The sequence below is a fragment of the Pezoporus occidentalis genome, unplaced genomic scaffold (genome assembly GCF_034315485.1).
Source record: "Pezoporus occidentalis ecotype Australia unplaced genomic scaffold, CSIRO_AGI_Poc_V1 ctg172, whole genome shotgun sequence".
Lineage (NCBI taxonomy): Eukaryota > Metazoa > Chordata > Aves > Psittaciformes > Psittacidae > Pezoporus > Pezoporus occidentalis.
In genome coordinates, this window is record NW_026913554.1 from 1663631 (window position 1) to 1686157 (window position 22527).

At 37.2% G+C, this 22527-nt stretch overlaps 1 protein-coding gene across 4 annotated transcripts in view; it reads right to left on the reverse strand.

Annotated features, from left to right (window-relative positions):
• Positions 1–1846: 1846 nt before the first annotated feature.
• Positions 1847–22527, reverse strand: part of PRMT8 (protein arginine methyltransferase 8) — a 60703-nt gene continuing 40022 nt past the window's right edge. For all 4 annotated transcript variants that reach the window (XM_062614136.1, XM_062614137.1, XM_062614140.1 and 1 more), the window contains 6 exons: positions 21436–21578; positions 20959–21046; positions 17349–17464; positions 11150–11300; positions 5110–5231; positions 1847–3283 (listed from right to left, as the gene is read on the reverse strand). In XM_062614136.1, the coding sequence (XP_062470120.1) occupies positions 3200–3283; positions 5110–5231; positions 11150–11300; positions 17349–17464; positions 20959–21046; positions 21436–21578 (704 nt within the window). In that variant the 3' untranslated portion in view covers positions 1847–3199. The remainder of the gene's footprint in view (positions 3284–5109; positions 5232–11149; positions 11301–17348; positions 17465–20958; positions 21047–21435; positions 21579–22527) is intronic.

Below are 22527 nucleotides of genomic sequence, written 5' to 3' on the forward strand. Positions count from 1 at the left end.
GAACAAGAAATACGTGTGAGTCATACTGCTCTGTAGAGGACCTTGAGAACATAAAGTGTCCCTCTTAACACTACCTCCCTAATTCTACAAGCACTGCAAGTGTGAAATGCACACTGTGCCTTTTAGGTGCATGTTCAGTATTTAGGGGTTTTTTTGATGTTTCTTTGTGTTTCAAGTAATAGGAGAATCCTTCAGAAGGCTTTTAATGCTTTCGCCTTAAGATTAGGATCAAGGCAGAAGTGACCTGCTTTCTCTTTCTTCTGTGCTTGATCTGTTGCTCATCTAGGATAGTCTTTTGTTTAGTTACTGCCTTTCAGGCTCTTTCTTATCCTCTATCCTCAGCTCATGATCATCTTTTCTTGTCAGTGGGAAGGAAAACTTTAAATTTACATCTGTTTCAGATGTCAACCATCATTTTGTCATTACTACTTTAATGCACATCTTTGAAGATCAGTGGCTCGTGTTCAGCCCTGGAGTCCACGACAGACATTCTTACTCAGTTGAAGAGTTTATTCTTATTCTTGAGAAGTTTAGGCTCAGACTTTGTGGTAGTTACTCAAACTTGCTGGACTGCTGAGGAAAGCCAATTGCACCTGGCCTGCAAATTCTTTGCATACCTTTTTCACTAATGCTGACCTAATAGACCTTACGTATCATGAACTCATTGGTGCTTTCAAAACCTTAGAGGTAGGTACCACCTTTGAAGCCTAAATTTTCTTTTTGATCAGTGTGATTTGAAGATACTCAGTACTTCAGTAGTCACTCTCAGTTCTTTATGTGATGGAGAAATATGCAATATGCTTTTGATGTGAAGAAAAGCACAAGACAAGTTTCCGAGGGCTAAATGTGACTGAAGTCCGGCCATCACCCCAGAACTGTGCCATTAACAATATCAGCAAGGACTTAATCTTGCAACGCTGAAGTGAATGGGCACTTGTAGTATGAAGGCAAGGTGGTCACTGTTGAAGAGAGACTTACATTTCACTGTCATTAGGTGAAAGATGAGGCAGAAAGGGCAGTACACAGCAGTGCTTAAAATACCTTTCAAACTCAGTAACGAGCTGTTCTCATCAAGTTTTCTTTGCTGCTTCTTGTCCAAGGCTTTCTATCAGGCAAAAATGACCTATTCTCAGTAAAGGCAGGCAGACCCTTGTGAATTCTTTTCTTTTGTGTGTGTGTGATTTGTCTTTTTTTAAACAAGGTGTTTGGGAGTTTTTTCCTTCTTTATTATTATTTTAATATTAAAGTTATTAAAGACTCATGCAGTGAGCAAAGAAGTGGATGGTTTGAAGTGCTGTCAAAGTGTGAGACAAACAAAGCAAGAGTCTTTCCTCTTTCTGTTATAGTCAGCTCAGCGATTATAGTCAGCAAAGAAGATGAAAACATAATTTGAGTATCTTTATATAAATGTAGGGGGCTGAGGAAAAATTCTGGTAGAATTCCATACCTGAAAGTCTTAGAATCACAGAAATGTTAGCAAAAAACCCCAGACTTCTGGAGGTTTTTGTGGTCCAAGCTATTATTGAATGAGTAGATGATCTTGCTGTGAACCGATCCCTTGAAAATTGCAGCAATATTTGACAGACAAAATTCTAGTTGTTTTGTGAGGAAAGTTGTTCATCCTCATTCCAGGAAAATGAAAGGAAAGTGCTTTAAAACAACAGCGATCAAGTACACTGCAAGTAATACATTTACTGCTGAATTACAGTTTAATTTTCTACATAGATATCCTATGATACGATCCCTAGACCATCACTAGAAAATGGAAGTGCTGTGCAGTTTTTGTGAAGGGAAAAACAATAGAAATAAGTGTCTAAAACTTAGAATTCAACAAATACTGGCAAAATACATCTTCAAGTATGCTTTATTTGCAGGTGCTTAAAAATATTTTTAGGCAAAAAACTAGTCAGTCTCATACAATACATGATGGAAAATGATTTGATGCCCAATGGCAGACCGATGGGTAGACAGGACCGATGATGCAGTTTTTCTCGAATTACATGTGATTAAATGGTCAACATTCATATAGTAAAAAGACTTGATACGTATGAAGAATTATAATCAGTTAATATTTTAACAGTAAGAAGGAAATATTGTAAGAAGAAGTGGTGTAAGGGGATGGGGAAGCTACAGACATCTTAGTAATATCAGAAGCCATTGCCTTTTTTTTCATAGACATTAGCTTGTTCCTGCAAGTCACTGCACTCTTGAGAACAGTTTTTGCAATTTAAAACATACCTAAAACATCACCAAAAGAAAACACTAATTCCTATTTTACTTTTTTTTATTATTATTTTGTATTAAGAGTCTTGCAAAGAACTTATGTATGGCATGGCCAAGAAACATGTATTAGCCACCACTTCAGAGACTCTGCATTCATCACATTTAAATACTAGGTGTCTGATTTCAGAAGATCTCATGCAAAATCCACCTATAAAAACTCACCACAGAATATTTTCAAGGATAAAAAGCTAATTTTTTTAAAGCTCTGATAGACATCCATTTGTGAAGGTGAATTTTAAAACTAATGGTCCACATTTTCCAGAGGACATTCAAAAAGATAGCTTTAACTTTCCGTAAATGCCCAGCTCTTATCTACAATTTGCATGGAATATTTACCAAAGCTATAACTTTGGACAGTTAATGGACTGTATCACTGCCTAGAGTAGTGCCAGAGGCAACATCATTACCTTTCCATAACTGCATAATGAGAATTAAATAATCACAAAACAAATCCCTATTATGAAATGATATCTTTTTCTCATATACAATATATATATTCATTTATATTGAATATAAGTCCAGTAATAGTATCACAGTAATGTGCTGTAGTGGTCTTCCATAGTGAGAAAACTGCCCTAATCACCTTTAACATGCAAAGCTTGGAAGAGCCAGAAATTCACAGTAAGTAGTACAATTTGTATATGCATCTTCTGCCGTCCTAAATTTAACCAGAACAGTCAAGATTGTTGCTTATTTTCCTATATGTTTGACAAAAGCTACAGTTCTGTATACTGTACATTCACAGCGGGACCCCAGCCCCCTGTACTTTCTGCAAGAGGAATCAGGTTACCACTTTCCATCCAGGTAAACATTCTAGTACTTCGTATAACAATCTTGCAAAAAGTTGCTCCTAGCTTGAAGTTCAGCAGTTCAGGACTTGATAAAATTCTCCTTTTCATCTCTGAAAGGTCTCTTGCTAGCGCATTTTGTAGTCATTAGATACTGACATTTCACATAGCTGTCCTTTAAAATCCAAGTCTACTGTGAAATCCAGGTCACGCTGCAAAAAGATTTAAACGCAACACAAAGTAAGGCCATAAGTTTAGTGTATGAATTCAGTTATCATTGCTTGAGCTGACCTTCAGATTCAAGAGATACCTACTGCGGTTTCCAGCTTCTTTTGATTTTAAATGTTACTAACACTGGAAAAGCAGGATATAGGATGTGTAATAGCATTCACCATACAATCATGTCTAAGGCATATTTGTATATTTTTCTTTAGGCTGATTGAGTGTCCTGGTTACAACTAGAAGGTATCTGAAATGCTGTGCTGTCATATGTATTCTGCAACAACTTTTTAAAGGGTATCCCCCATTGAGATACTCTTAATCTAGGGTAAAGGGCTTTCACACTAGGAATTATTCCAGAATAGATCTAGTAAACCTCCCATTATAGATAAGCCCTCACTCATTCTTTACTTATAATGACACGTTTTTTGAAAGAGGCACTACATAGCCCTACAAAACAAAGCTGTCTCTCTACAAGCTTTTGAAAGGCTTATGTTTCAGAAGAACAAAGCAGTAACAAATCCTTCTGAACCAAGGTGATCCCTCTGTCTTACGATAACAAACAAGAACACATTAATTCCAGCACCTAGATCTGCATTCAGGTGCTTACTGCTGTGCAAACAAATTTTTAATATTCTTTTTAATTTTTCCCTCAAAAGAAAATTGATACATTAAACCTGAAAGAAAATGTTCCAGTCCCCCAAGAACAGCTTAAAGGTGAGAAACAGACTATTTTCCTCTACTTTCACAACAAGTGGTAGCTTCAGAACTAAATGTGTTTGTTTTCATGCCAGGTTTATTTTGCTATTTATTTATTTCTTCCCTTGTATCAACACTACTATGAAAGCCATATCCAATCTGTATTTGGTACAAAAAAAAGTTAAATCAGTGCAAAAAAAAGGAAGGCAATGAAATGTTAAGATTTGATGCAATCAATGTAATATTTAAACAATTGCAACAACTGCATAGACAGAATCTAACCAGGTTATTTTAATGGCTGTATGTTCTAATAGAAAATTAAGAGATTCTGCTCAAGGTTTTTTGGCAGAAAATGAGGTCACTGTTTCTCCAAGAAGCCATACTTCTCACGTCTTGCTCTTCTATACAGGCATGGGTTGTCCATCAGACCATGTCTCATAGTCTCCTTACAAGTTGCAAGAAGCACTGAATAACTGACATGGGGAGGATTCAGTTCAGCCCATGGCAGAGAAATTTAGGAAGTTATCGCTGGTCATGATACTGGGATATCCATCATGCTTTAGCTTTAGTCTTAAAACATCTGTATTTTCTGTGGAAAGCTGCAGTTTTGAAATTACCATGTCACTTGATTAGGGAGTTCAAATACAATTGATCAGTGAGTTCATACAGATGTTCATCTGAAATCTGTTACTTAATTTCCTAAAGGAGAGTTCTGGGGCACTGAGTGGGAAATAAGGCTATAGATGCAGAACTGAAGTACTAACTCTTCATCATCCTGTGCTGGAAGAAGAGATCCTACCATTGATTTCAGTGGCAGTATTGAAGGGACCTTTGCCTACTTGTGTCATAAAATGTGAGTCAAGCTGATTGCAGAGGGCAGCTGATTTGGTGATGTTCTTCCTTCCCATACTAGCTTGTTTGCAGGCTGAGCTCTGTAACATTAGCACTGCGTTGTCATTTTTGCCACCAGCTTTGGTGAAGTTGTGACTAGAGCTCTGACTAACAATATGAATTTAGAACCTTCAGAATGCTTATTGTTTTACTTATATGCATTTCATTTACTGTGGATTATAGTTTGTGACCAGCAGAGTTGGAATTAGAACCAGTGATGCTTACTCACCACATTTTTTGCATTTGGTTTCATGGATATAGACCCATAGATTTCTTCTCCTCGTCTCACAGTTAAATAGTCCTCTAAGTAGAAGACAGTTTGCTTCCAGTGAGTATAGGGAGCATCAGGTGCTGAAAAACATGCATGGTTATTATTTACAGAAATTTTGCCTTTGTCTTAAAAATTAAATTGTAAGAAAAAATTTTAGAAAGCCTTTCTTATAGAATGCTTTAACTTAAATACTATATTAACAAACATGCTTTACAACAACACAATTCTATTGATTCTCAGTGGGTTATCTTCTGATTTTTACTGGAATATGTCAGATGTAAAGCACACGCAGCAAGAAAGATTCCACAAAGGGGGTTACTGGGCATGATATAGACACTTTTTTGATGCTTTCCTTTACAGATTCAACTTGGGGAAATCTCTACCACTAAGTGTTTTGAAAGGCAGAAGTCTAAATTAGTTCAAAAAAAAATTACACAAAACCATGAAAGAAAGTTTCATCAAAAACTATTAATCACAATGATACAGAGGAAAGCTTTGACTCAGGATCCCTGAAGAGCAGATTTTATCATTTCCAGGAGAACAGAGGTAGGAAAAGGGCACCTGCACTTTGACCTATTTTTGGACTTTTAAAAGGCATATGCTACGGACGCTATGGACAATTTGCCAGAGATAGACACTGATCTCAGTTAATTTCTAGTTTTGCTTAGTAAAATCCCCTTGACAATATTCTGCTAGTTCAGGTTTCTATTTTACTCATTTGTTTTTATTTCTGATTTAAATTCAAAATTCTGAGCTGTGCCTAATAAACTTGCATTGGTTACTTCCTTTTCCTAGCATTCTTGCAGTTAAGAGCATCTAGGAACCTAAGAACCATGCAAATACAAAGACTTTCTGACCTGGCAAAGAAGCCTCTGTTAAATTGAATTCTGTTTCATTTGCTTCCTCAATTGCTTTTTTGATGTAGACATGGAGCCATCTTTTTGAATCATGCTAATAATGTCTTAACACTGTTTAATAAAACAATGATCTCATTTAATTCTAACATAAATGTTGCAAAAATATTTTTGGTCTTAGAAATTGTGTGGGGAAATCATAAAGATTTTTTTTTTTTTTTTAACCTGTCAGGACAGGAATTTTTTACAGTGCTTTTTTGTTCCAAAATTCTAGAATCTGAAGACTGATACAGAACTTTTGTCAGAAACAGTGCTGGCAAACTGATACCTTCCAAAGCAAAAGTATTTACCAGATAATTTCTGGCTATGTGTCTAGACAGTTTAAATTTTTTATTTTTTTTTAATTGCTAAATGCAGAGATTTTCTTCCAGGACTTCAGATCCAGAATGTGCTCTCTGTTTGCACGTGCCTCTGTAAAATTTCTAAAACTTGTTAGATCAAGACTAAACTGAATTTACATTTTAAATTGTAACTGCTATCTTGTGTACACACATGCACATGTGCACATGCCCTTATGCAGAGCTATCTTCCTTATAAAAGCCTGACACATATGGAAATTTGCTCTCCATGAACAGTGAGTGCACTGCAGGCACTCCAAATCGCACATTTCTTTTCTTCATAATTAAAAAATGAACTATCAGTGAAGTGGCACTTGCTAATGTCCTACAAACGTAGATATTTTACTGGATTCAGTAAAGCTTTGCCAACAGCTCAGAATCCAAACCAGTCTTCTAGACAGTGGTGTTTCTTCCTTCAGGTACAGAAGGCCAAATGACATTTTTATGGAATAACTTGTTCTGCACCCACCTTATGATGTGCTGAATAGAGGCCTCCTGTCTACACTCATGCTAACACAAGTCAGGATGACTGGCCAGATTTGCTGCAAAGGCATACTTCTGACTCATGTTCAGTTTGCTGCTTACAAGAATCCAAGAGTCTTCTCCAACAAAGCTTATTTCTATCCAGTGAGCTCAAGCAGTAGCATGGAATGGTTACATCCCATCTTCAGAGCTTTGCATTTGGCTTTGCTAAACTTCGTAAGGCTCTCAACAGCTCATACTGAACCTGTGTAGGTCTGTCTAAATAGCATCCACTCTCTTCAGCCTATGCTTCTTCCAGTTCAGGACTATAAACAAATTTGCAGAGAGAGCACTTTATCCCATCATTCAGATCATTAATAAAGATGTGGAATAACACTGACCTCACTACTGATCACCTGTGAGTGCTACTTACATTTGGCCGCTGTTTTGATTTTGCTAATTGACATTTTGAGACAATTTTTCACCCATGTTATTGTTCACTTAACCAGTCCATTTGTCACCAATATAGCTGTAAGGATGCTATGCAACGTTGTACAAAAGGCCTTGCTAAATTCAAGGTATTACAACAGCCACTGATCTTGCCTAATCCACACAGCTAGTTGTCCAGAAGGCAATCAGGTTTGTAAGGTATAATTGGCTTTGGTAATTCCATACCAGCTGTTCTCAATTACTTTCTTGTCCCTTATACAGCTGAAAATAGTTTCCAGGTGGATTTCTGTCATAGTCTTAAGAGGGATTGAGGTGAGATGACTGATCTGTAGTTCTATTGATCCTGTTTACTGCATGTCTTAAAGATGAGTGTGATAGCTGCCTTTTTCTGATCATCAAGAACCTTCCCCATCACTATGACCTTTTAAAGATATTAAACATTGACCGGTACCCTCAGCATGCTTGGATTACTCCTGTCTGGTCCTATGGACTTGTGCAAGGTTGTGTAGTCCTGATGTTGTGCCTGGAGTACAACTGTCATGTTTTAAGCCCAGCTGGCAACTCAGAACCACACAGCCACTCGCTCACTATCCCCCTGCTCCCGGAGGTATGGGGAGGAGAATCGAAAGAACGTAACTCCCACGGGTTGAGATAAGAACAGCCCAGTAACTAAGGTATAACACAAATCACTGCTGCTACCACCAATAATAATAATGATAAGGGAAATAACAAGGGAAGAGAATATAAAACTAAAAGGGGAAAACAATAAACACAAGTGATGCACAATGCAATTGCCCACCACTTGCTGACCGATACCCAGCCCAACCCGAGCAGCGATCTCAGCCTTCTGGGTAACTGCCCCCAGTTTATATACTGGGCATGATGTGCTGTGGTATGGAATACCCCTTTGGCTAATTTGAGTCAGGTGTCCTGTCTCTGCTTTCGCCTGGCTTCCCATGTCCCTCCTAACTGGCACAGCATGAGACTGAAAAGTCCTTGATCAGGGTAAACATTACATAGCAACAACTAAAAACACCAGTGTGTTATCAGCGTTGATCTCAGACTAAAGTCAAAAACACAGCACTGCACCAGCTACTAAGAAGGAGAAAAATGACTGCTACAGCTCAACCCAGGACAACAACTCATGTACTATCATCAGTTTCATGGTATAAAAACCCTCTTCCTCAATTGCTGCTCACTTTATTTTAGCTAGTTTTAATAACAGTTAACACTCCACATAAACAGTACTTGTCTTAGTGCAATTAGAAGGGAGCACATATGACCCAGATGAAACCATGACAAAGTTCTGTGCAAACAAGTCTCTACTAATTGCTTCCTCCAGGCTTCAGAGTGGTCCCTGGAACTGCTATAATTGATGATATGTCTGTAGCCTCATTTGTGTCAAAGAAGGCCAGAGCAAACTTCTGTTCTAGAAGAAGCTCTTGTTAACAACAACCAACTTGAGCATGGACTTCAAAATCTTAAGAATTTAGCTTTGAATGGATATCTGGCTAGCAGCTCTTCCTTATTTGCATCCAATGACATCCAACCTTTTTTATTTGGTGGGCCATACACCGTGTGGGAGAATTCAGTTACTGAAGTAAGATGTTGAGAGAACTGGCAGTAGAGCAAACAAAAGAATTTAATAGGAGAAATGTCGCATTTGCCAAGAGACAGAATTTGGAGACATAGGAAGACTCTCTAAGCAAGCCTCCAAGGAGGCTGAGCCACCAGCAGCTAAGAGATACAGTTGCAGAAAGAATTATGAGAAAGGGAAGTTATCAAAGCTGAAAGGATTTGAGAATGGGAGTGTATGACTAAGCATTCAGCACCTATGAAGTAGTAGCCTGCAGGAGCTACAGATAGAGAAGCTAGGTTTTTAGGCACTGCTGATGAACAGCATTTATTTTTGATAGAGGTTCAGAAATATTGGAGATTGTGACTCCTTTCCCCTCTTTTTTATGACAGGTAGGCATAAAATATCTTGTACATATATTTGTAAGTTTAGAAGTGTCTGCAAAAACCTCTTTGTAAAAAAACGCTATTCTAAACTTGGTATCTGCCCTAGGCTTTTATCCAAAGGTAGCCTCTTCTCCCTAATACTACTTAACATCTTTCCTTCCTCAAGTTCTCGATTCATATGTGCTAAGGAAAGCTAAGCCCACCTACAGTGGTCTTGCAGAACATTTTCTTTCTAAGTGCCTGAGTAAGCCTTCTTCATTCCATAGACCCAAGAGACAATAAAAGTCAAGGAAGTCCTTATCCAGGGATTTTTGCTATACTGATACTGGAGCAAGTCTATGTCTACTCTGCAGACAAGCAGCTCCTTGCAATAATATAATGGATTCTTTTCCTTGCCACTTTTGATGCCTGTTCACTGGGATGTCTAAGAGCCAAGCAAAGACTGGCTGGGTTTGAGGGTCAGGTTTGCTGGTGGGACACATTTGACCGGAAAACATTAATCTAATAGCCTAATCTATTCAAGGATGTTTCTTAAAACATGTATGTTCATAAGCACACATGGAACAGAAACACTTTCCATTATTCCTTTGCAAATGAAGCCAAATTCTCAGCGATACCAACAACCTTTCATGTAGTTCTGGAAATATAAGCAGACCTCCTTTACTAAAGTGGGTTTCAGTTAACATCACAACACGATAACTACACCCTTTATTCAAAGTAATTTTTTACAGAAAGCTGTCTATATTACCTTTTAGAAAAGATTAATGCGCTACATTCTCCTGAAAAAAAAACAAAACTAAAAGTAACCTTCTGTGGAAAAAAACAAATGCCTAAAACCTGAAGTGTTTTCCACCTTAGATAATTTTGTTTCAAACAAACTCAGAAATATTACCACTTCAGGGTACCACTGCAGAGCCTCATAGATTTTCATGTCTCCCTAGCTACACTTTGTTTAATAGCACATATTGATGCCTATATGGTGTGAGAAATACTATAGTATAACACTTGTATAGAATGACCAGGGAAACACATTTACTGAAAAACATAAGAATATGAGAATCCAAATAACATCATCCATACGGTTACACTTACAGAATCAAATATAAATGAGTATTTTAACGAAGTACTCTGACATTTGAATCTGGTGTAAAGGGTTGAGAGCTCCTGTAAAAGGAGTAAAAAAGGAGATTCTAATCATATTTATCTTACATCAAGTCCCATTTACACCTGTTTGAGTTGTGCAGTGTTGCTAATTGCAACCAGCACCAACTGTAATTTGTTGTTCTTGTCATTAAAGCACCATAAGGTTTTTACATTTCTTGCAACACTGGCTCTTTACTCTGGTAGATAATGCCTTACTGGAATGGAGTTAAATATCTGCTCATCAAGGTAAGTTAAGAGTTCCACATTTGGGTTGTTAAAGCTGATTTACAAAACCAGCATGTGCGGATGTGTCTTCCAAAAAAACCAAGAAAAATCCCAGTGATTTTGTTCTACACTCTGAGACACACAAGAGCTTTTGTCAAGTTTGGAGGAAACTGGGACGCAAAGCTGCTATCTCTCCCTGAGCCAACAATTCCCTATCTAATCTGAGAAACTTGACACAGGATTTAGATATAATTGGCGAGGGGCATCAACTCCTGGGTAAATTCCTGCTGAGCTCTAAGCTTGGTAGCCATTGTGAAATACTGCCCCTTCAGAATGTCTACAAGCAGTTGTCCTTTCCCCTTCCTGCTCACCTCCCTCAAAGTGACAATAATTTTTACTGCTAAATTCAAATCTGGTGGTATAGTAAACCTTCCTGTATCTTCTGGCCAGTAGCACTGATACACTGATAGCAATAGAATCAAAATTAAAAGAAATACAGATTACCTGTAGAAAATCCCATCTTCTTGTGGCACTTTGTAAATTCGATATTAAAATAGGTGACCAAGGCATGAATGTAATCATTACGCTGAATTTGGAGGCAGAATGCAGAAGTAAATGCCAATTCTTCAGTCTTCACTGTATAAATATCAACTTCCTGTTTTGAGGAGAAAGAAAGTCATTTTATAGGCAGATGTATGTGATGCTGAGGTCATGCCTTAAGTGATGTACTTAAGCATTTTATTTAATGATCAGCAACAAAGACAACTGGCAGCCCTTTAACACTGTAAGAAATGAATTGTACATTTGAATACATCAATTAATCAGCAAACGATCTGGTTATCCAAGTTGACAGAGTGTGATTATAAAGGTCACTCACAGAAGAGTGTATGTCCTTGGGAATGGCAGGGAGGGACTGCAGGAGCTAGAGGAAATCAAGGTGAAGATGTGCTTTGACAAATACAGGCATGTTTCAAATTCTCTAGCAACAAAAGACAGGGGTCATAATATCACTGACCTCCAAGCATTACTTCAGACACACTGCAAAAATGGATAGTCTAGGACATCCATTAGAAGGCTCTTTTAGGGCATAATAGGGGGCTTTCTTAGCAATTGCATTTTATAATCTAAGAGAAGTCTGCAAAAACATCAAAAAGATGCAGCCATATTTCAGTTACTGAGGTCTTTGCACAGAACACATATCGTGTTTCTGAAGCTTAGAAAACTTCTGGTGAGATGATTTAAGCAAGCTATAGTTTGGGCCTGTCTGATTAGCAATATTATTCAAGAATAACCTAATCATAATGAAAATTAGTCTACTACATTGCAATGGCACCCTGAGTCGCTAGTGTTTCCAAGTGACCCATGGTCATTTAAAGCCTTAAAATTTGTTTTTTGTTTTGGTGTTTTGGTTTTGTTCCCCCATCCCTCTTTTTTTTTTTTTTTGGTGTTTGTTTGTTTGCTTGCTTTGCTGTTTGCGGGTTTTTTGGGTGGTGGGTTTTTTTCTTGGGGGGGGGGTGTTTTCCTTTGTCTTTTGTTTTTAAAGTTAGATAAAAAGAAAAAAGCATACTAGGAATAAGAATTTCTAAACTCTCCTGGCAGACTTCTATAGCAGCCTGAAAAATTTGCTTTGATGAGCTAGACTGGACTGGTAGGGGACAGCTGCAGATTTCTGTAATTTCTGGTGGCTTTTTAGTGGTATCACTGTGGGGAAAAATTCTGAATTATGTCAGATAATGAGGCACATAAAAGGGATCTAGCTCCCTCTCTCTGAGCTGTATTGGCTTTGCAGGGTAAAGTGGAATGAAAAGCAGTAGGAATTATTTTTATTAGAGAAGTTAGTCTCAGAAATACTGAAGAGGTGTGATGGACAAAATGGTGGTCAGTTTTTATAGTTATTTTTTAAGGACCAAAACATGTTTTTTTTTTTAACTATGCAAGATATGAGACAAATGTGGGTTTTTAAAAATCAGCTAACTAATATAGTTTTGAAACTGGCCTAGTCCTACTTTGGTGATCTCTGTGAATTGTACTCTGGCTACTATGCAGTCTTATATTAAATGTCACTGCTTATTGAATGTTAATTACATCTGACAGCAAAGGGGACTAATGCTGTATCTGCATAACATAAGTGGAAAAGTAATGATTTACCAGATTTCATTCAGATTTCAAAAACTACAAAATGGGCATAGTTAAGCAGGGATCTAATCAAAATGCAGCTCTTAATTATACTAAGAAATTAAAATGTGTTAAGTTGAGCAACATAAAAGTGTCAGAATTATCAGCTAAATAAGGAGATCCAGACTGTGGCTGACACTCTATAAACGACCATGAAACATCCCATGCTACATGTCCCTGTTGCAGCGAGACAGACAGAGGTCAAGTTTTTACACTTACTGCATAAAGAATGGTTCTTGAGCTGTTCTGTGGCACAAATTGCTTTAGGACTGAGCAAATTATGTATAGAAGATCATTTATAATCACAACGATGATGACAATGAGGTTGAGATGTGGTGTTGCCAGCTGCTATGTATTTCTTGTTTGAATGGTATCACCCTAGCTGAAAGCAATGCAGCTAATCAGAGAAACAGCCTTGAATTAGGTTTGCTGATGGGAAAAATGCTGACTTGCTGCTGATCTGTTTCCTCATTCAATTCATAATTAAGGTTGCTTTTAGAGTGCCAACGTATGTCTTTTTGGATCCCCTTCCCAGACATTCATCATACTCAGCTAGGATTGTGTGAGTATAGAGATAAATCAAAGATTAAAATCTCAGTGAACGTCTGGTTTTGATGTTTGGGTTTTTTGTTCTGTCTTTGTTTGTTTGTTTGGATTTGGATTTGGGGTTGGGGTTTTCTCCCCCCTCCTCCCTCCCACTGCACCAGCTGTCTTGATTTGGACAAAGGGAAATGGTCACTCCAACACAGGATGTGACAGTGAAGGCAGTGAAGGTAAAGGTGCTGAGCAGATGTAGTAGCTGGAGGACCAGTAGCACTGATATAAACAGGTATTGCCAGCATCAGGAAGAGCATTGCTCTGAAGGCTGACAAGTAAAATTAATTGCTAGGGAAAGGAGAAAGGGCTAAACCCTCTTTTGTGACAAACGCTGAGAAAATTGCACACATGCATACAGATCCGTGGGGAGCACTGAATGCAAGAGTCACCCCCACAAACCACATTCAGAATCATTCAAATTTTCTTTTTTTCTTTTTTCTTTTTTTTTTTTTTTTAAGAGTGCAGAGAACTGACAGAATGTGGGCAGAAACATTATATTCTGGGTGTTTCAGGGGAGCAGTGAAAGGAAGAATGGAGTATCTAAGATTGACTAGATAGCATATGTTGTTTTTCTATTAGATGAAAATAACAGGGATGCGAGCGTATCTATGGCTTCAACCTAAAAGATACCTTAGTCTGCTGCCAGGGCCCATTTTCTGTCATCTTTTCCTGCTTGGAGAGAAGGAAATGCCTGAAAATGACTAGGGTGTTGTTTGGTTTTGTTTTTTTGGGGGGAGAGGTGATAAAGGTGAGGCTGCTGTAAGGAAATACTGAGGAAAACTGTTGAAAAAGAAAGAGTGACAGGGAAAGTCACTTAGAAAAGGGAAGTGAGATTTTCTAGTGGAGAAAATAGTAGAGAACAAAAATGATAAAAAGAGTGAAGAGAGAGGGAAAATTAGTGGCATTAGATTCACTTCAGGAGAAGCTGGGAGGAAGGAATGTGATTAGGGAGTTCACTGAAGTTGCAGTGGAGCAAGAGAAGAGTCTCATGAGGAGACTCATGGATGAAGATAACTGTGGGAGAACATGGGACTTGTTGGAGTTCACAGACAAGCACCTCACGTGTGTGGCTGGATCTCTGAGCAACAGTACCATTCTGCATAAAGCACTGCAGGTCTTCTGAAATAAGGCTTCGTACATGTGAATCACAATATTTCCAAAAGAGTGGAAATTTCTCAAAGAGATGGGTATTTGAACATATAAGTCAGTTGTTTTTTTTTTTTTTGCTATTACACAACAAGAATAAGCATAAAAGAAGGATCCTTTCTTTTCTTTTTTTTTTTCCTTTGGTTTGTTTTGGTTTTGTTTGGTGTTCTTTCCCTGTATCTAGATAGAGGAGAATATTCAGGGAAGTCCAACACTATTATTATAAACTGGATGTGGCATGATCTTCACTCTTGTCTGGTTTTGTAACTTTTGGCTACTCTCTCATTGCAGGTGTTTCCACCGGTATGTGAACAATTTGTTGTTATCGTAGTCTCTGGTGCTAACACTAAATCAAATTAACATTGAGAAAAAGTTCCCGGTCGCCCCAAGCCCATTTGTATTTTTCTAGTGTGCAGGGGGATCAGAGAAGAAAACAGCTAATTTACTAAGTTTGAAGCAAACTTTTCCAGTTTTTCAGGTAATGTTACTGAATGCAGTAGGCCCTCAGGACACTTGTGTAATTTTCCTGAGACCAGTTATTGACTCTGGTGGTTTGAAGGTCAATACCCTCCCTGGCAATTGGAATTTAAACAGATCTACTTGCCAGAAAAATTCCTATGCCTCCAGGATATATTTACGAGATCATTCAAAGAGGAGTTGCTTCCACAATAGAGAGGATGCTATATTCCCTGCAATCACCACTTCCCAGTGTACCTGTGGCTTAGTGGCTAGAGTTTCTTGAAGGGTTAAAAAGTTGGGTTACATCCAATTCTTCAAGAGTACAAATGAGGATATTTGACTCAGGTCTCCAGCACTCTAGATAAGTGTCATGGTTACACAGCATGCAGGGGTTGATGATTTTGTAGAATAATTCAGAGCATCTACTCTGGAAATTTAAATCAATGCAGAAGCACAGGGTTCTGGTCTGTTAGGAATGCATCTAGTGACTAGTCCATCACTGACTAATGTGCAGGGAACTCACACTCACCTGGCTTTGGGTTGAATATCCACCTAAAAAGTCCATTAGTGAATCTAAGCTGTGCTATCTTGAAATGCTACAATAAAACATTTGGATAATTAAACATGCTTGCTTTGTTTATTCTCAAATGTTCTTTTATGTTAGTATTACTCTCTGAATTTACAAATATTTTCAGGATAAAAGAAATGCACTTCATATAAATAAAACCACGTGCAAAAGTAAATTATATTAAAAAAGGAATTGCAGTGTCAGTTTTTCTTGCTTCCATATTGCCAGCTTGAACAAAAGCCTTCTTCCTTCCTGCCTTTTGTCATCAATTTTTATTTCTTTTTTTAGTGATCAGTTTATGAGAATGGAGAGTGGTTTCTGCTTGTGTAGTTATTACCTGCTTTACTCCTAAGGTGCCATTACATGGTAAAGCACCATTCAGTGAACAGATGAAAGATGTCAGGCCATGTAGAATTAAATATAAAACCTGAATAGGCACAGTTTGAAGAAGTTTTTCTGTCTTCTTAAACCCAGTTACTTTCAAAGACCTTCTAAAGAAAACATTAGATTTGCACTTCATTTAAGGGTATGCAGCTTTTATAACTTTTTATTCTGGAGAAGCCAACCCATTTTGCCACCTGATATCTCACTCTCCAGACATATTTTGTGAAGTCTAAATAGCTGCTTTTTTCGTGTGCATTGCAATTTCAAATTGCTCTGGCTCAGGCTGTTTTCGGACACAACCATCTTGTGTTCCCCTCAGTGCAGATGGACTGTGTGTGCATACATACTCACATAGAGTTTTTACTTCTGTTCCTTTTTGCTGCTTTCAGTAAAGTTTCTGCAGATTAATGGTATGTCTTTCCTTTTGGCATATGGGAATACTTAATGCTGTATTTGTTACTGGCAAAAAGCGAAAGGGAAAAGTTAGAACTGAGTCTTTGGAATAAATGAGCACACTCTTGGATTCATAGACCTGATTGCTGTGAGATTATTCATGAGAGCAGTCCTCACACATAAGGCGCATTCCTACACATGGAAGGAATTCTAGATCTTTCAATATGTTCCTGCAAGCTATGAATTCTCTTGTGAAGAGATATGGATTCTTAATATTGTCTTGTGAAGAGGGAGTAGCGGCCATTCTGTCTTATTTGTAGAACAGGGTACAAACTAACCTTTGGCTGCAGATGTTGGGGCTGGGAGAACACAGTAATATTCTAGATAGGGCTAAGAATTAGGAAGTTATACAAATAAGTTAGGTTTCAATTCTGATTTCATGCTCTGGAGTAAATTAGAGTTGTTTCTCAGAGCTGACCAATTCAGAAACTCATGCTTCAGTGTTTTTTACTGCAAACAGAATTAATACAGCCCTTCTCCTCAGCAACATTCCATCAGTACTTTCCAACCTCTATTTACAAGAAGGTAGGGCAAGTAAAGTTCACCTGTAAATCCACCATATCTCTATTTATCCAGTATTTGCACACGTATAATTTGTAAGAGTCTTAAGTTACAGTTAGCAGCAGCCAGATGAGTACAGATTCACAAGGAGCATCTTGCTTTTGGGTATTCCATAAGTGATCAGGGTACCAATATTCATGTTTAGCTCAAGTGACAGTATTGGGCATGTGCAGTATACTAGTACTAATTTAAAACTGCACTATTATTTTCCTTCTTGGTGCAATATCATTCTATGATGATGGCTTCTGCAGCTAGTTAGAAGCATACAAAGATAGCAGTAAAACACAAGCAGCAGATCTCCAAAGAATCCTGCAGTTAGATGTAAACATTCATAATTAGGTATATTTGGAATTACCAAACCTTTATTAAACAGGCATTGGTCACCACTTGCTTTGGATCTACTATGTCCACCAAAGGCTCCTTCATGGCAACATCCCTAATACAGGTCATGTCAAAGCCGTACACATTCTCCCACCCTGTCAATGCAAATGAATGTGTCAAAGATTAGCAGTAACAATAAAAATATGTTTCTCAATGCATCTTTCATTTGAAAGAATTTCTACCACCCCCTAACTTTCAGCTCTTCTCTTTTGCTCTTTGCTTCCTGCCCCAGTTGTCTATGCCATCATTGTTATTTTACAGATAATACACTTATGACAAAATAAACCCTCAACAGACATCTTAATACACATCTCAAAAAAGTGGGCCTTCTTTTTGGTGTCTCCAAAACTGTGTTTGAGATTTTTTGATGATTTTCATGGCTTTAGACAATTGAGAGTGTTGCCCAAAATCATATAATATGTCATATTGAAACTGGGGAATAGCTACTAAGGTTATTCAATCCTTTCCTATCCATTTTTGTTAATATTTCCTTTCTTTTTTATATAGATTGCTATTCAATCAGCAGTTTGCATGCTCTTCTAATTATTTAAGTAGCCTTAGTTTCAGCAAGTGAATTATTGACAGGACTAGAATTACAGGTGCTTTTCAATATTGGGGCAACCAAAATTCAATCTGCATGTACATCATAACAAAAAATCAAAATGTGCGCTTTCTAAAAGATACAAAAGCAATAATGAACTTATTTGAATTGCTCTTCTCATTGTTTTGATAAATGCTTCTTACCTTGGTTTGGTTTTAAGTGTATTTTTTGTTGAACAAAATGAAAATGTTGAAAAGTACACTGGCTTTGCTCTTAAGATTGCTCAACAAAATGAAACCAAAAACCTCCAAAAAAAGTGAAATCTTGGTCTTATGAACCATATGATTCAGTGCTCCATGTGCAAGTCTAAACTGAATACTGTGAGCTTTTAAAAACTTTCGGAACACAAGCAAGGTAAACTGATCAACAGTAATAATGAGCATGTTTGAAATGTCTTGTTTCTTAAGAGCATAGCATTTCAGCTACTGCCATTCCCAGAGGACTATAATTAAAAATGTAATAAGAGCAAAAGATCTCCATATTTATAAATTGGAACAAATCTGAACATGAATATGTTGATATGTTATCTCTTTATTGGGTGTTTCTCAGTATTTCAGGGGAACCGATGATCAAAACTTACATTTCAAGTACCATGAGCATGTGGGAACTTCAGTTTATATTTATAGAAGCCATACGTTTTTATCAGAAAAGATCAACTAGGAAACCCTGAAGGAACAATTTACCAACAGAGTTTCTGGGGCCTCCATCACTTGATGTACTTCAGCTTATATAGGATGATATTGAAATGTATGCTACGATCTGTATTAGACAGACACCTGTCACAGGAGTTAAAATTATGTTTTACATTTTTCAGGCAATCAGAGTAGACTATAGCAGTACTCTGTGGCACTAATAAAGTTTGAGAAATCAGAAGTCAGACTTTTTAGAAACCTTATATTGAATTCTTTCTTCCTAAATACGACAGTTCCTGAGCACCCTTTGAAATGCTTAGCCCTGAATCTCATATGAAGGAAAGACTCTATCCAACATAAGAGGGAAAAAAGAAAGATGAAGAACTAAAATCCAAGGAGACAGCATCAAGGATTTATAAGCTGAAGAGGGAGACAAAATGGTGATGCACATGGGTAGTGAGATGGAAATAAATGAAAAAGACACAGAACTATTAAAAGTGAGGGGGGGGAGAGAAATCAGAGGTGAAATCAGAAAAGAAAGTGCCTTAAATGGAAACAACACATAGAGAAAATAAAAAGAATCTGAAACCTTTTTTTTTTCTTTAAGATGAAAAGGTAAGTTGAAAGCAGGTGTACTGTCTGTGAGAAAAGGAAAAGGTTCTAAGCCTAGAAAGGAAAGGGTTCAAAGGTAAAGTAAATAAGGCATAAGGGAATTTCTTAGGCTGAAATAGCTTTGATTCCTTTAGAGAATGGACGCCTCACACATACTTTTGAATTTGTAAATTCAAAAGAAAAAGGGAAAAATCGAGGCTGTGCTTGAGGAATAGATATAATTGTCCATGGCACCTACAGAGACTTCTTGTCACTGCCCCACAGCACTGGGCTTGCTTTTGACCCAAAACGGCAGTTCTGACCCATTGGCAGTTCTGTGTATTGGCACTGAATTTGATTACCGAAACACCAAACTTTCTTTTCTGAGAGGAGCTGAAAGGGAAGGAATAAGGAGTTAGGCATTTTCATTTACAGGTTGACTGAACCCATTACTTACACCCAAGTTTTTGCATGTATACTTAATTTATAAAAGTGCTTAGGAATTTTGTGATTTTTTTTCTTCCCCTAATTGAAAATGCCATTAGGTGAAATTGGCCAGCTTTAAAAAATAAAGAGAAGCAAAAAAAAAGAACAAAATAAAAAAGAGGATGAAATAATGTAGAACTTATTTCATCAAAACTATTTTGATCAAATAAATTCAAATTTAGGTGACTTGGGGGACAACCAGTTGAATGTGAATCATGAGTATGACCTTGAGGTGATGAAAGTGAATCACATGCTAAGATATGAGAAGTGTCCAAGAAAACTGGGCTTGCTTAACCTTGGACAGCAAAGGTTAATGGTGGGATTTAACTGCTATCTGCTGCTACAGCAACACAGATAACGTCAGATTCTCTTCAGGTAACAAGAGACAAAGAAGGCAAGTTTCAGCAAGGAAAATTCTGACTGGATATTCCGAAGCATGTTTACTCCTGAGGATACTTCAGACTGTGAACAAAGGAATCCCCATCTCTTGACTGCATGCCTGGCACTGAGTGCCCTCCTTTAACTGTGAAATCTGGCCTGCTTTGAGGAAGAGGCTGGACTATGTGACCTGTAGAGGTCACTAACAGCACCAGTTATTGAATGAAAATTCAAAGAAAAAAAAAAAATTAAATGTAAAGTCGATTTTAAACATCTATGAAGTATATAAAAAGTTTAGCACTTTAGAACTTTTTTTGTTTGTTTCACATCGAAGTAAAATGGAAATTTTTAATTTTAAAATTATCACATCAAGTGTTTTAAAAACCTAAAAAAAAAAATAATTTTTTTTCTTCTTCTTGACAAGCTTATTAGTTAGATATTTTTTTCAGGCTTATTTCTTAACATTAACAATTCATTTGCATGTTACTAATTTTTCTTGTTCTTTAAAAACAAACACTAGCACCTGGATAGCTAAAGAAGATTACCAAATTTAATGGCAGTTATGTGGGATGATGTGTTGAATAAAACAACAAAACTAAATATACTAAAACACACATAGTAAAATAGAGGTAGAAGTATCAATATAACTCTGTGCAAGGTCTATATCAGTTTATTCACGACCCTTTCCTTTGTGCACTTTACATTACTACAAGTTTCCTCAATTTCTCATCTAACTAGAGTTTTCTCAGTGTTCATGTTTCTATTGGAATTCTGGCCTGGTCAGGATGATTTCTTGGCTTTTTCGAAACTTTACCAGCAAAGAGATTACAGAAGGCCAGAGTAAATCAAATATTTTAGGGAAATAAGTACAGAAGAGTGTTACTTTTAGGCATTTACTCACAGTGAATTTTGAAGTCCTTGTACTGTCTGTCTTCAATTGCTATCACGTACAAAGCAGCTCGGTCTGGAAACATTAGCCCTCCAGGTTTCTGTTGATGAATTGTGGGGAAATGGATCTCGTAATCTATTCACCTGACAAAGACATTACATTTTGAACTGCACATACAAAAACCAGACAAGCACCCCTTGCATGCCTTTATTGTTTTCCTGCAGATTGTCACATCAGCTTTAACCTCAGCAACTCTTGCAGCCTGTAGCAATGTCATTAGATAGTTCCTATACAAGTTTCACCAGCAGTTAATCAAAAGCAAAGCTCTTTCACAGAGATTCCCTTGTTAATCTTCTCATTAAAGCCTAAGAAATGGCACTTGGAGATGTAACTGTGTCTTGTTGTGGTGACAGTGGGAGAGGGAAGCCTTGTAGTCAGAAAATAGATTATGACTGCTCCAGCAGGGAGTATGACATGCAAACCACCTACCAGCCACTTGTCTCGTGCGAAGATGACTGTGTTTAACATTGACTCATAGAACAGACAGTAACCCATCCACTCGCTGATGATGATGTCTACTTTGTCCACAGGTAATTCAACTTCTTCCACTTTACCTTTAAATATTGTGATTACTGAAAAAAGAATCCAAACAAATATGTTTCACATAATAAAAAACCCAACTAAGTTCCTCACTGGTGAATGTCAGGCTGACCTTTTTAATATGATTCTGTTCTTCAATGCCTGTAGATAAGGGGTAACTCGATGTGACTCAATGGATCTTACACTGTTTTGAAACTACTTGTGTTTTAATATCAGTATAAAAGAAAAAAAAAAAAAACAAAAAAACACCAATAAAAACAAAAAACCCAAACAAAACCCAATAAAAACAAAACAAAAAAAAAACAACTAACAAACAAAAAAAAACAACACAAAACCAAAGCTCAAACAAAATAACAGTCATATATAAAAGCAACAGAAGAAAAGGTCTTACCTGGATACCTGCCTGATCTCACTTTACATATCCCTCAGAATTTGGAAGATGTCTATATTATTGACAAAGTAATGCACATAATCCACCTAGAATACTTTAAACATCCCTGTAGGGTTACACATACATGATCTCTTCACTGTGGTATTAGAGATTTATGAAAGTAGGATCTAATTTTCAGCTGCTCTCCAAACATATTATGCTAGCTTTACAATAAAGAAACTAAGGCCTATTGCTTCCATAAATTCTGGGGAGCTGACCTAACTGAGGAAGGTAGATTTAGGGTGATAATACACAAACAAGAAAGTGTGTACAAACACATTTCTGTCATGAAAAGTTATTTTTCATTCCCTTCTGCTTCATGATAGAATTTTCTATAACATACTGGTATTCTCACTCTGAATCTTCTACCTGGTTTGGACTTGCACAGCTTTCCACAGCTATCTAAAGTGACTGCTGGAAAATATTGCTGTCAGGTATTTTGTCACCAAATTAGTTTCAAGGAAATTAAAAAGGTTGCTAGAATTTTGATGCAGTAAAATACCAGATCCTCAGGGACACTATAACACAGTGCTTTAAATTACTGGCAATAC